Source organism: Mastigoproctus giganteus, chromosome 6 (assembly GCF_048544385.1).
Source record: "Mastigoproctus giganteus isolate SK-2022 chromosome 6, ASM4854438v1, whole genome shotgun sequence".
Classification (NCBI taxonomy): domain Eukaryota; kingdom Metazoa; phylum Arthropoda; class Arachnida; order Uropygi; family Thelyphonidae; genus Mastigoproctus; species Mastigoproctus giganteus.
In genome coordinates, this window is record NC_143580.1 from 221,527,991 (window position 1) to 221,543,442 (window position 15,452).

General features: G+C 35.9%; 1 protein-coding gene across 2 annotated transcripts in view; it reads right to left on the reverse strand.

The window, feature by feature from the left end:
* Positions 1-15,452, reverse strand: part of LOC150085009 (SANT and BTB domain regulator of class switch recombination) — a 103,737-nt gene that overhangs the window by 21,846 nt on the left and 66,439 nt on the right. The window contains exons 9-10 of one of the 2 annotated variants that reach the window (XM_090375712.1): positions 12,260-12,304; positions 1,761-1,938 (exon numbers count right to left, since the gene is read on the reverse strand). In XM_090375712.1, coding sequence (XP_090231838.1) covers positions 1,761-1,938; positions 12,260-12,304 — 223 coding nt within the window. Of the gene's footprint in view, positions 1-1,760; positions 2,050-12,259; positions 12,305-15,452 lie in introns of both variants that reach the window. The other variant, XM_090375710.1, reaches the window with a different exon arrangement.

Genomic DNA, 15,452 nt, shown 5'->3' on the forward strand with positions numbered 1-15,452 from the left:
TATATTAGATTAGATACATACAAACAAAAAGCTTTCAGTTGTTTTTTTCAACCTTCCTCAGTTAAACTGACAGTTAAGGGCGTGTACTGCCAATCTTGTACGTGAAGTGTGTGATTAATTGTTGGATGTTGAAGCCTGTGGCTGTGATGCATGCATGCAGACGTTGCCAAACCCTTGGCAGCAGAACCAAATTAACACCAGACAATATCTCCACCGCCCTCAGACTGTGCTTAACAGGCGGTGCGATCATGTTCGACGACTCCATTTAACAACAAGTACATGGCACAGCCATGGGTTCCCCAGTTAGTTCGGTTATGGTAAACATCGCGATGGAGGAATTAGAGGGTCATGTATTTACAAATATACCAGATCCCATTACCTTTTGGTGTCGCTACGTGGACGATGTGTTCGTGGTTATCCCTAGAAATTCAGATGACCGAATCTTAGACCACCTCAATTCTCTGTCGCCTTTCATAAAATTCACCATCGAGCTAGAATTGGACAACACCATAACCATACTCAGACACCCTTGTCCGGTGCGAGGGCACGCGCTTGAAGACAACTGTCCATCGTAAACCAATGTGTACTGGCCAATTTACCAACTTCCGGTCAGAACACTGCGCGTAGCCATCTTCTTGCCACTGCACGAACCTTGCTAACTCGTGCCTGGACACACTCTAGCTCTGTAAATGAGAGGCACACCGAAATTGCTAAAGTCAAGGCGGATCTTATGAAGTGTGACTATCCCATCAATACCCTTGATGGGTGTGACCTACAGACACATGGCCACATAGCAACCAACAGAAACATCCAAGGTAATGACTCAACCGTGAGCACCTTTATCCCATACTACCCAAACCTATCACAACAGGTTTGTAGAGTCTTAAAATCACATGGGATAAAATGTGTACAACTCCCAGGCGGAAAGTTACGATCCCTCATCTCTAAAGTAAAAACACCGGTCCCCACCTTACTACAAAGCAGATTGATCTACTGCATCTCTTGCCGTGACTGCACTAGCTGCTACATTGGGGAAACTGGGAGACGGCGCAAAAAACGCCTTTCCGGATGTGGAGCACTCAGCTATTGCCAAATACGTTTGGACAACCAACCACGACAGACTCACACTGCGATGTCGTGATTATGGATAAGTCCCGCCACTATCGGCGACACGCCTGGTTGGAGTTGTTGAACGTCAAATGCTCCAATACCTCAGTCAACAGGAGCAGTGGATGTCGAGTCCACCCTATCATCGAAACAGCAATCCTGACTATTGACAAACGCTGGCAACGTCTGAATGCATCACAGCCACAGGCTTCAACATCCAACAATTAATCACGCACTTCACGTACAAGATTGGCAGTACACACCCTCATGTTCCATTCTTAACTGCCAGTTTAACTGAGGAAGGTTGACAAAACAACCGAAAGCTTTTTGTTTGTATGTATCTAATCTAATATATGTATATTTCCTATTATTAAACTTTTCACAATCTATTTTTGTGATCCGTTTTTGCTCTGAGTTACAGTAATTTTGATAATTCAAAACATTTTGCTATTGAAAAATAAGTTGTAAAGATATCAATATATGCAGCTAATCTGTGGATTTATTTTACATTATTTATAAACATAATTACACTGATCATGTATCAGTATTCAGTAGGTCTGCATTGAGCATTGGTTTCACTATGTTTCATAAAATCATAAAAGACAGATAGTTTTCAGAAACTTGACAACTATAAAATAAAATGCAATACTCACCATTGCAATGCCCAATGGATCAAGGGGATCAAATTTCCAGTTTTTCCTACCACAACATGGAAATTTACCAGTAGATGATGACACCTTCAGCTGATCAACTGAGTGACAAAATGCAACAGGTTCTGGATGGAAACGGCACTTAGCATAATCAGAACAGCAAAACAGCTTTTCACAGGCACTGCAATATATACAAGTAACCAAACCCCAAATTTTCCAGTATACATTTCTCCAAGAACCCAGTTCTCTGAAGAGATTATCAATGTAGTGCTGTACATTAAAATTAGGATCCCTAGTGAAATGAATAAAGCTATAAATAACTGTAATTAAAAGACATGTACATCAGTTAAATGCACATCAATATTTATCCTCATTTAATAAATAAACTAAGTTAAACAATATGATTACTCCTCTCTCTAGGTAAATCTTACAATTACATTTATTTGGCCGATATTAATGTAATATTAATTGGCATGCATATAAATTTAGAGTATAAAGCATGCTATGAGAGCTATAAAACATTATTATACTGCATCAATCTCATTGTGGAAGCCCTTAGCCACAAGTTGTCTGTGTTTCACTATTCTAAATAAAAGACTTCTTCAATGGAGGGATATAATACTGCTTATTTAAAGTATAAACCACTACCCACACTGCAGTTTAAATATTGTAACAAAAGAGAACTCAAATCTCAAAAAAAAAAGATCTCTGAGAATAGGAAAAAAGCAAGCAGTTTTTGAAAACAGAGAAGAGGATAGATATAAGACTAGAAAATTTGGCCAAACTGTATCAATTTTGGTTTGTCTCAGGAGTGATGTGGTTTCAACCCTGATTGAAGTTTCAGTGGTAGGTTGGGAACTGTGAAGACCCAAATGCCCCAGTGTTGAGATAGATTTCTAATATTTAAAATAAGAGATGGTATGGAAAATTAAAAATTCAAGTAAATTTTGGACATAAAGCCTCATACTATGAGAGGCTCAGTAATGAACAAACTAAGTTTGCTAGTTAGTGCACCGATCTCCTATTGTAGTAGTAGTAATGGCAAATGATGCAAGAAGGCAAACTTATACAGCAGGGGTGACCAACTGAATTTGTGATGCGATCTACTTTTTTTTTTCCAAAATGTGCTGTGATCTACCATCTCAAAAATCATTGCACATGGTTAAAAAAGTTAATCAACGCATATTGAAAAATTTTGTTTATAAATTTTAAAATTAAATACGATTCAGAATTCTTATTTTAAATTTATACATATTTAAATTTTAAATTTATGTGAAGTTTGTGTCTTCATGTCATCTGCCAAGCTTTCAAAATTGGGGACATACTATGATGAGGCCAACCGTAAAGAATCTTCTGTATACAAGTCCGTAAGAGTAGAGTGGGTCTTCGTCTTTGTTTGTTTCAAATACGAAAAAGGCCAATCCACATAGATATGTGGAACCAAAACAGAAATTTAAAATTTTACTGCATTATTTTACATTTGAATACTTTTCTCGGCAAACATATTTCCAAAAGATCCTTTTCTGATGATCTGGCTATTAGGAAGATATTGTTTCATGATGTAATAATTTTATTTTCATGTAATATTTTCTCCATGTAAAAAATCTCAACGATTTTTTCTGCAATTTGTTTTGTATCTAAGTCGACATTAAATGAATAAGAAATATATTGAACAATGTAGCTGTTGATAATGACCTTGCATATTTGCAAAATGATTGAATTTTTTTTCTTTGAGATCCTTAGCCATTGCCAAAAATTGATATTTATATGCAGAAATACTACTAATCATGTCACTAATTCCAAATTCAGATCACTTAATTTACTGGTAAAATCTGCCAAAAAACCCAGATCACACAACCACTCTGTATATTGTAACTGCTGATAATCATCTCCTCCCCCTTTGATCAACAATTTTTTTTAAAATTTCATTCAGCAAATTTAGAAATCTCTGTAGAAACTTACTCTGACTCAGCCACCTCACATCTGTGTGTAATATCAGATCTGATTCATTTTCATCGAGGTGCATTTTGAAAAGTCTCCTTTTTTGAAGAGATTGTCCTCTGATGGAATTCACGATTTTGAAAGCTATGTCAGTAACACTTTTAGTATTTAATCTTTTGCTGGCTAACACTTGTTGGTGGATGATACAGTGGTAACTCAAAAAAATCTGAGAATTCATCATCTTGGCACAATGTGATGAATCCATTAAGATGCCCTGTCATTGTTTTAGCTCCATCTGTTGTTACTGATAGGAGCTTAAATGGTGGTAATTTATTTATTTTTTTTCAATAAAATTTTTGAATGCATTAAATATATCAAGACTTCTAGTTCTTTCTTTTAATGAAACCATACCCAGCAGTTCTTCTCTAGTGGCAGAATCATTGAAAACCATACGAAGAAAAATGAGCAATTGAGCTGTATCACCGACATCTGTAGATTCATCCAGTTGTAAAGAAAAGGAGACACAATTAGCAATATGAGCACGCAATTGTTCGCTCACATTTTTAATAATTTTTTCGATGCATCGCATCAGAGTATCTCAAGATAATTGCAGATCTTGAAGAGCACTTTTAATTTCATTTTTGTTCTTAAACATTTTCGAAAAGAGAATCAGTTATTCCTAAAAATGCATCTTTGATGAATTGACCATCAGAAAATGGTTTGCATTTTTTTTCAAGAAGATTATTCACTTTAAATGTTGCTGCAGTTACTGCTGTAGGTTGTAACTTAGATGTCATGAAGAAATTTTGTTGTGCGAATCTGAATTTAAGTTGTTTTAATTTATTATTTTTTTTAAGGTCACTATTAGGCAGAAAATCTGATTTCTATTTACCATGTAGTGTTGAAGTTGATGTGCCTTTCTAAATTTCCTATTTTGGGTATAGCCACGGAAGCATTGCAAATGAAACAATAACATTTTTCTTTTATCAATACAAAAAAGTATTCTAGTTCCCACTCTTGATGAAAATGATACATTTTACTCTTTTTTGTAGTATTCATTTTATATCAAAGGGTATTAAATTAAAGTATTAGTACTGTCCATTATTAATATTAAGTAAGTGAAATAAGAATTCAACATTATGCCCTCCCCAACATAACTGCGTGAATTTTCACAAGAGGCCCTAGCTGGCTGCGCGGCAACAAGAGTAGTCACGTGGTTCAATGGATTTGTAATAAGCGTATGTAGTGGGGCACATAATAATAATAATATTTAGATTTTGACTAATATTTTTTATGTATATTTAAAATTCATTGTGATCGACCGAAATTAAAGCCGCGATCGACTTATTGGCCACTCATTATATAGCATTAGTCAAAAAAAAAAAAACTACACAGTTCACTCATCTGTACCCTCCAAGAATTTGTCTAGCTCTTCCTTGAATTTATTCAGCTCATCCATTTCCATAAAAACAAATGGAAGTCTGTTCCAACAATCAACCACCCACTGGCTGAAGGCAAATTTCCACACATCTGTCCTGCAACCATCCTTCCTCAACTTGAATTTATGCCCCCTCGTATGTGTGTATAGTCTCAGCAAGTGAAATAATGCATTAACATTCAGCTTACTCAATCCATTCAAGGCTTTTTTGAGGTGTTTACACCTCAAGCAGATCTTCCCGCAGGTGCCTAGTCTCAAGATGCTGCAATTTGCAGAACAGAAACCTTTTTAGGTAAGAGCACCCTTCTGTTCCCTTCACCAGTCTGGTTGCCCTTCTCCACGATTTACATCCTTCCTAAAGTGAGGCCACCAGACCTGTATACAGTATTCAAAATGTGGCCTAACCATGGCCTTATACAAAGGGACAATCGTCTCCTTATCCCTACAATCAAAGTTTCTGTATATAATTGACAAAACCCCATGAGCTATCCCTGCAGCATGTCTTCACTATTCAGAGAATTTCATGTCTGACTGCACAATTCATCCCCAGGTCTTTTTCATTCTCCAATACCCTGAGGGTAGCATCACACAGTTGATAAGTTACTCTGGGGTTACTAATACCCATATGCAGTAACTTTCATTTGTCAATGCTAAACTTCAACTGCCATTTCTCAGCCCATCGACTCAATTTTCCTAGATCTTGTTGCAGTAGTTCTCTCTGATGACTGTCATTAACCATTGTGGAAGCCCTTTGCCACAAGCTACCTAAGTATTGCACTGTTCTAATTAAAAAACATTTTTTCCAGTGGAAAAGTATAACACTATTTATTTAAAGTGTATGCCACTTTAAATAAACAGCATTATAACACTCCCATAGGAAAGCGGTTTTTATTTACACCAATGGCACATTATCCTATAGGCAAAAAAGACATTAGACTAGGGCCCCAATCAGAGGAGGCCCCAAAATCATTGTTTTAAAAGCTCATTGCTGTTTTTTACTAATATTTTTAAGTGATTTTTATCCAAAATTGAACTTTTTACCTGTCAAAGTCAATGAACTTTACTTGAAGGTCAGTTCGAAAATTACATTTTATTCAAAAATGGTTTTACCGATTTGATGGTTTGTGTTTGTTGTTTGTGATTTGGTTTTTAGGAGCATTAGCAACTAAGGCCATATTGCTCCGGGATATGCGGGGGTCATTCCCAGACCTTTTCCGCATCCTCCGTATTTGGTGGTGACGGGCTCGAACCCCGGTTTAATCAAGAAGCGTGTGCTACGCACTGCTGCTCCTTCCCACCTGGCTACGGAGGCGCCTCCGATTTGATGGAATTTTGTATTTAGTTTTTATGCCATATAATAATTTGTTTGTTTTTGTTTTCACAATAAAATGGAATTGAAAATGTTCTTTATTAGTTTTTTCTTTAGATGGGGCCCCCAAATTCCATTTTGCCTTGGGCCCCATGAAGGTATAGATGAGGTCACCAAGTTCCATTCCGCCTTGGGCCCCATGAAGGCATAACACACCACTGGCTTCAACCCTTTTTGTGATCTCATTAGTGGGTAGATAGCATCACTACATTATACTAAATAAAAAGCACTTCAATGGAGAAGCATAACCACTGATGAGACCCCAAAAATGTCTGAAACAGTGCCCTGGGTAGTAGCATACACTTTATATAAGTAGCATTATACCTCTCTATTGAAGAAATGCTTTCTATTTAGAGCAGTGCAAAAAAAATAATGAATTAGTAATATTAAGATAGCCCAATTGGTTGTGAAAAAATGGCACACAATATTAATTACACTAAGTTAGACCTATATTACTCTGTATTAATGACATTATTGATATTAATATTATTAATATTATTGTTATAACATTATTAATAATATTCTACCATTAATATGACTGATATTAATATTATTAAGATTATTGTTATAACATTATTAATAATATTCTTAATTCAAAGTAAAAATATCATTATCACTATATGATGATACACCAGTGCATTTTTCTATGAGATATCTGCTACAGCCCATGAAGATATTTTGTCTAAGGCCCATAAATTTATAAATTCTTCCTTAGATACTTAAAAATTCATATACTCATTATAGCCGCTACGCCAGGGAATTAAAAACTTCTGAAGTACACTTATACACTTCAGAAATTTGTAATTAATTAATTTATTAATTACAAACTTTATATTACTTATTAATATAGAGTTTGTAATAATTAATTTATATTAAAAACTCCAATAATGAAAAAATCAAATAATATGATACATTATTAAGATTACAATTGAAAATTAAAAAAAAAAAAAACAAAAAAGAACTGCCACATATTTCTGAAAAATCGGTAATTACAAGATGGTCTACAAATAAATAAGTTATTTTGAATAACTGCTGATATAAATGTTTATAAGATATTTTAAAAGTAATTTATTTATTTATTTATTTTTTTTTTTTTTGGAATAACCTGAACTGGAAAAGTTAACAATGAAGGAGAGAACTGAAGTTGTTAAGTGACATGCAAAATATGAAAATAGTGCAGAAGTTGCATGCCAGTTCAAGAAGTTTTTTTGTAAATAAACCACCCACATAAAGACTACAAAGTAAATTATGAAGAAGTCTGACGAAGTGGGAATAGTACACAACATACCAAAACCTGGTAGATCTTGTATCTCAAAGATCTGCCAAATTGGAACTTGTAAGAGAGGAAGAAGTCTATTGAAATAATTCTGAAAAAAAATCTAAAAGAAAGCAAATTCTGGAACTTAAAATACCTAAAACAAGCTTAAACAGAATCATCAAGGAACTTAAATACAAGGCTTATCTATCATCCCATGTTGCTACAAAGTTTGAATGAGACAACTTGGATAGAAGACTGAAATTTGCCAAATGGTTTTTGGCCATGAGTGTTACAAACCCAGATATCTCCATAACAATGTTTTTGTGGAACTGTTAATCACCATAACTGTGTTTATTACTCTCTTAACAACCCCACTTATTCTTTAACAAGGATTTAAATTCTCCTGGCTTAACAGTCTTGGCTGGAATTTGGACAGATGTTCTTGAACCTTTTTTCTTTGAGGTAAGGTGACAGAAGAACACCACCTGAAGCTGATGAAAAACAAAATCATTCCATTAATGCAGTCGAAAATCAATTTTAAAAGCTGGACCACCAGCTCACCATGCAAAAATTATCTGCAATTTCTTAGATGAAAAGGCCCTAGGTCAATGGATTGGACAGTGTGGTTCCACTGAATGGCCAGTGTGCTCCTGATTTAACAGCTTGATTAAGTTTTTTTGGGATTCTTAATGGATAAAGTATTTAGTAATAGCACAGGTCTCTGCTGGAGCTTCATCAGTCAACAGTTAGAGAGAATTTGAGAGCATGTCCAAGTAACTGTGCCTTAATGTGTGTTACTCTGTAGCCAAAAGGCTGCAATTTTGTAAAAACCAAAACGGCAGCCATATTGAACAGATGTAATTTTTTTTTTGTTTTTTTAACTATGAATGCCCTTGCTATAGTGCTAGCATTATTTAAAATATATATTTAAAATAGTGTGCGTTGTTTATCAAGCATGTTTCCTTACTGTTATGGGCCACCTCATATGTCATCAAATTTCATATTTCAAAGTCAGATTCAGCACTCATCAGAGATAATGCACTCAAATTGGTTGATAAATGCAAAATAAATTTCATTCTTTAAAGGTTTAGCTTAGAAAATGATATTTTCCTTTTTAGTTTGTAATAACCATTGATAGAAAAATTCTCAAAGCCATTTCTAAGTTAAGAAATGTAGAATTCAATTTACAGTTGCACTTCCCTGTTGATGTTCTAAGATACAACATACAGTATACACAGATTATAACCAGTATAGCTTGAAAGAAGCAATAAACACTACCACAATCATAATTACTTGTTCTAACTGAAAGTTCTGAAATATATGGCCAGAATATTCCAAGTACACAGTGCATATTATGGAGTACACTGTCAAAATTAAAATAACATTTACACAGGCAAAAATTCAGAGAATGGTAAACTGGATAACAAGACTGAATCACTGCCATTAAAAAAGTTGGATGAAGTTGCCCATGTAAGAAACTTTAGCCATAATATCAATCCCTCAAAAGTACAAATAATTGGAACAGCCACTTGCTTCTATTATAGGAAATAGTCTGAATCACATTTCATCAATGTGTATATGGAGATGGGTACTTTGAATAAATTAAAGGAAGAATTAGACAAATTATTAGAGTTATTTAATAATTACAAGACAGGTAAGGTCATTACCTTTGTTTGTTTGTTTTTTTTTTTTTGCTATGTAAGCTTCCTTCCATTATTTGTCACTACTAAGAGTCTCACTTTCCAAAGTAATTTACACTCAGCAAGGATCAAGGCTTGGCTAAACACAGTGTGTGTGTGTGTTTCATGGCACATTAAACACACACTGGCTATAGTGTGCCCGTGTGTGTAGCTGGCTATAGACCTGTATACTGTGGACCTGTAGCCAGTGTATACTGGCTATAGATAGGCACACTGGCTATAGTGTGCCTGTCCATAGAGATGTGTTAGAAAATAATTCAGAATTGAAGGCATTTCATTTTAGAAAACTATTCAGAATTGATGATATATTCCAATTTTTTTCAGAAAGCTGAAAAGTTCATTAATATTTGCCTGATCGCCAATAATATGCTCTAATGATCTCAGTTGTTGAATATTTGTTAAAGAAAGCAGGACTAATGTTCTGTCCTGTTGATAGTGAGGTCAGTCAATAAGAATATGTTTGACTGTTAGTTGTGCTGAGCAATGTCAACACTGAGGAGGATCATCACCTGTGAGTAGATGGAATAGGGTCAGATGAGTATGCCTGTGCAAGTACCACTGCACGGTCAGATGGTTCTTGCCCATGCAAGTACCACTTCTTCCCTTCTTGTTGTCTGATGCTTGAGTGCCAAAATTTTGGTTCCTATTTCAACTGAAAAAGTTTATTATTAGTCTGGGTGTGCCATAGTTCTTTCCACTATGCAAGGCATACTGCTGCTATGATGACATTATAGTCTGAGGCTGGAATATGGATAGATGTTAAATTTAAAGTTGACGGATTTTTTGCAGACATATCTGCCAGTTCATTCCCCTTTATCCCTGAATGTGCTGGAATCCAACAAAAGTTCACTAATTGTTGATGATGTTCAATTTTCAAGAGCAACCTCCTGATTTGGTTTAAAACAGGGTGATTCATAAAGCAGGGATTTTCCATTGCTCTAATTAAGCTGAGAGAGTCTGTGTAAATTAAATATTTTGGAGATGGGTAAAGATTCAAATTTTCTAGAGCTAATTTTATTCCATGTAGTTCTGCAGAAAAGTTGCTATACTCAGGTGGGAGGGAAGCTGAAATGATAGCAGAGGGAAATACTGCTGCTGCTGCTCCAACGGCTGATGAGATTTGGACCCATTGGTATATATTGGAAGGAAATCAACATAGCTCTGAATATGACTTGCATGGAGTTGTTTCAGGTGGGGGAGTCGGTAGAGATTCTTACTGCATTGAAGAAAATAAGTATCAAAATTCATTTGAAGAGGGGGAGCCCAAGGTGGATGAGAGATGGAGGCAACATATCTGCAGAACCATATTCTATATTCAACATACTGCAGGAGTCCTAGATTGAACCCTTTCTTTGAGGCCTCAGCCAGTCGCCTAACAACTTAATTGGAATATACAATTACAAATGCATTTTTATTGCATAAAATTTTATGCAATTTGACATTCTGATATAATTTAATATAAAAATCTCAATATGATGCCAGAATATGATTTTAAGTTCCAGATTATACAAATCAGGTGGTTATAACTCAACATAGAGTTAGAAATGAGTAGTTCTGTTATATAGTTTCAAGACAACCTGTATACTCTGTAAAAGAGGAATTTATGAGACAGCCTATGATTTGCATCCCCCCACATCTTCCACTAGAAATCTCAACTGACTACCACCATAGTTCATTTAACAGGTGGATCAAACTTCAGTTTTGAAACTGATTCTCAATGTGTTCTTATTGGAATAGATATGGAATGTGCTTTTATCTCTCTAACATCAGGAAAAGAATCCACTGTGAGGTTGGTGGTCTGATGGTCATGATGAATGGCTGCTCCGATCCTAACATCTTTGAAGGAAGCATCTTGACTGTCAAAAGTATAAGGACAAGATACTTGAGCCTTATGTGAGTCTACTTAGAAGTGTCATACACTCTGAATTAATTTTCATGGATAATAATGCTGTTTTGAGAGTTCAGCTCAGCTGGTTAACAATTTCTTTTGAGGATATTCTTTGGATAGAGTGAAAACTTTGGACCTGAATATGACTGAGTGTGTCAGTGATGCTTTGGGAAACTGAACTGGAGCAAATAAACTTCCTCCATGTAAAAAGGTCTGCTCTTGGGTAGGACAGGAATTTATTTTCACAAATCCTTATCAACTTTGTAAACAGCATGAAAACTCATTATGAGAGTTGTAAACACCTGATTTACAATTATAATTTGCAAAAATTGAATCACATTTCTTTTGAAACTCAATGTAACTGGATCATGTAATAAAACAAAAGATTTGACAATTCCATCAAGCATTTCTTGATATCTTGATTCAGTAGTGTCATATACAATGTTTGGTTTGGGTTTTATTGGCGCATCAGCAACTAAGGCTATAATGCGCGAAATCCAGGTCGTATATATACAATGTTAACAGGAATGATTCTGTTTTGATTAGCAACAGCTCCATGACATGTTTTTGGATTATGTGCATGCCTCCTTACTAGGATAGCCTTTAAGAGGCTGAAAGTGGCCATTTCCACTATTTATTATTAACTTCCAACTAAGAATATAACTATTTAAAATGAGTTTTCCAGAACTGTCGTGAAGACCTACATATATAAGTTAAAGTGATAGTAATCAACCTTTTATGATACAAGTACCATATTTTATTTCAATCTTAAATAAGAATAACAAATATTAAAAAAGTGAACATGAAACTGAATTGAATATCAAAAATATAAATAATACATTAAAATACTATAGAGAAAGGAATATTCTTGCAATGCAACAGAAATATTATGCATTAAAGTGTCTTACCTTTTATGACAAAATATGAGTTGCCCTCTTTGATTCATATCATATCTGTAAAATTTTAAAACTTTAATACTAACTCCAAAACATTTACAATTTATAATACAGAATTATGCTGATATTAATTCATAATGTGGTTATCAGACAACAGATTTTGCCATAAATGTACATCCTGTATGTGCACTGCCTATATCCTGTTCGTACTGCACAAAATATGCACAGTTATACACATATATCTGTCAGCTATGGTAATCACAAGAATTGTGAAGGTGACATAATATTACTTAGGAGATTAACAGTAGCCACTGGCAGAGGTGAAAGTGATTCTTGCACTGCTTCTATTGGAATGAGCAGAAGCCTGGAAAACAAGATGCAGGATATTTCAGTGACTGCTGGGAGTCATTGCGGTACAAGTAAACACATGGGTTGTGTTAGGGTAGCTAAGAATAGGAACAGGTGCATGTATATTTGCGTGTATACCAAAGCTAGGAGTTTGGTAAATAAATTTGATGAATTTGAGGTATTGCTCAAAGTATCAAAAGCGGATATTGTTGGGATATCAGAGACGTGGTGTCACACAGATATAAGGAATGCAGAACTGGAATTTGGGGAGTACAACGTCTGCATAGTATTGGACGGTGTGTAACCACGCTGCCGTGTATTTTTAGTGCTCTGTGTTTAATCAAAAAATTTGTGTGTTTAGTTGTCAAAGTATGATAATTTTTTGTACATCCGTTCTCGGAATGTAGTGAGCTCTTGGATGAACATGTCGTTTCCGCAATGAAGTCAAAAGGTAACTTTTTAATTGTATTTTATAATTTTAATGCTGGCCACGCCAAGTTTCAACGCATGTGATGTATACTTGCTCATAAGCTTATACTAAGCAGTCACTAAGACCTTGAACGGGAGAGTTGTTTTTGGTACTTACTCCAAGGTCGTTTTGACAAAGGAACTCCAACAGAGACTTTAACCATAAACATTACTGTAAGCAGACAATTATTTTCCTGCCCCAACAAATTTGACGGCCACAAATAACACCGTTAAAGCTATAGAAACTCGGAGACCAGCCCCTGTGTGATTGTCACGCAGAAATCGGCTTAGAAGAGCAACGAAAACTGAACTCAGTGTTTGAAGTTTTCTCGGGGAATAAGCAAGCTTTTTCAATAACTGAAGATGAAGAGAACAGAGACATGCCTGATCTGCAAGAATCAGGTAAAAAATACGCTTTTCTGTATAAGCTGCAAAATGGAATATTGTCTCAAATGTGCCTCAGTGGCGCATAGTACATTTAAGAAAATGAAGCAAGAAAAAAAAAATGAATGGATTTGTGCAGGCTGTACTGCAACAGAGACAAACCGAACCGCGAAAATATCTGAAAAGAAACGAAAAGAAGCGCTCTCTAAGATTATTGATGAATTATCAGATAACGAAGTCTCTTTTGAGGATTCAGAGATAGAAACCCTTGGACCCAAACTCACTTTACACGACAACAACTGTACAGACACTCTACAGTTAATTAAAAAAATTTGTTCAGAGCAAAGCTCGTCAACAAGTCAAAGCAACACAAAGCATTACGACTTGGAATCCCATATAGTTAGGTTACAAAACAGACTAGATACGGTCATTACCAACCAGGACCTTTTAAAACAGCAAATCCGGACGATATTAACAATTCAGCAAGAACTCATAATGAGCTCTGAAAAAGAAAAACAACGGAACGAAAAACTTAGCGAACAAGTTACCACAATTTATAATTTGATGCGTACGTCAAGGAACAAACACGCTTCAATTTGCAACCTGCACGAAATGAAACTTAACTCAAAAGGGATAGACGCAGTCAATAGCAGGCAATCTGAACATAGCAACATGAACGAAAATTCTGATATGAATAACATGGCTAGTATACAACTTTTGTCGCGAGATGTGCCATCTGATGTAATTTCAAAGAATCGTAATACCGCTAAGTCGATCCTCCCTACGGATACTCTCAATAACTGTCATAACGAAACACCCAAGTTAATCAGTTGCAAAACACCAGGGTGTATCAGGGGTGAGATAAGTTTTTCGTCGCAAAGCTTGTTGCAACCGTCGTGTACCAAAGACAAATTAACTGTTTCTCAGGCACGGAGCACTAATAATGCAACGATCCAAACTGATATCTCTTTGCCAGGAATAGTGTCAACGGCCGCACTGTCCATACAGGAAAATCCAAGGCCTGAAACCCAGAATGAGTCAATAAGCAAGTCTGTAGCAGATGAGTTGCAAAGAAATTTCATACCTGTGTTTATAGATAAACTGATGTCTGCTCTTAACGATCTGTATACTAACATGCAAATCAAAACCGGATGCTTCAAAATTCATAAGTTTTCCAAACAAAATGAACCAGTTAACAGAATCAACACTCAGTCCACCACCAAATCCGCAGAGTTAGATATTTTGACCTCACACGATCCCGCTGAATTGGAATGTTGCCTAAATACTCAGGTAGCCAATCACCTTTCAGAGGAATCTCAATTCCCTAATGTAGCAAGCAGCGAAGTCCCGGTCATGAATTCGTGTCAAGAAGCTGAACAGAGGTGCGATCCACAAGTGGCAGCCCACCAAATTAGCATCCCACCTTCAAAATTGACCTCAGTTTTACCATCTGTGCTGCTGTCTGAAAGCAGCCATTGCTCACCAGTCATGAACAAACAATCTTGGGCAAAAATCGCTGCTACCCGTTCTGTTTCATCTCAATTAGCAGCTAATCAGAACCCTCATTTCCCCAGGTCACCCTTTCAAATTAAGAGTCACCCTGCCAATATCAAGGAAAAGATTAGGATTGGTACCTCCACGTCCTCTGTTCTGAGATCGACGAGCAAGCCTTCCACCTCCCAGCACAGAAGTCTTTTTATTTCCCGACTGGGGCCACTGACAACTGCTGAGGAAATTGAGACTGCAATAAGTAAAGAACTTCATACCAAAGTATCTGCAAATTTACTCAAGAAAACGCAAAATTATTCGTCCTTTAGAGTAGTTTGCGAAAGTCGGGCATTCAGATCAGTTGCATCCACATCTGTATGGCCAGTTGGCACTCTAATCAGGCCTTTTTATGAATCGAAAGACCCAAAACCATCCAATGCAACTTCATCTTATGACCAAAACCGAAAGATGACACAACTCTCCCCTGCATGACTAACTAATTGTGAAACAACACTAG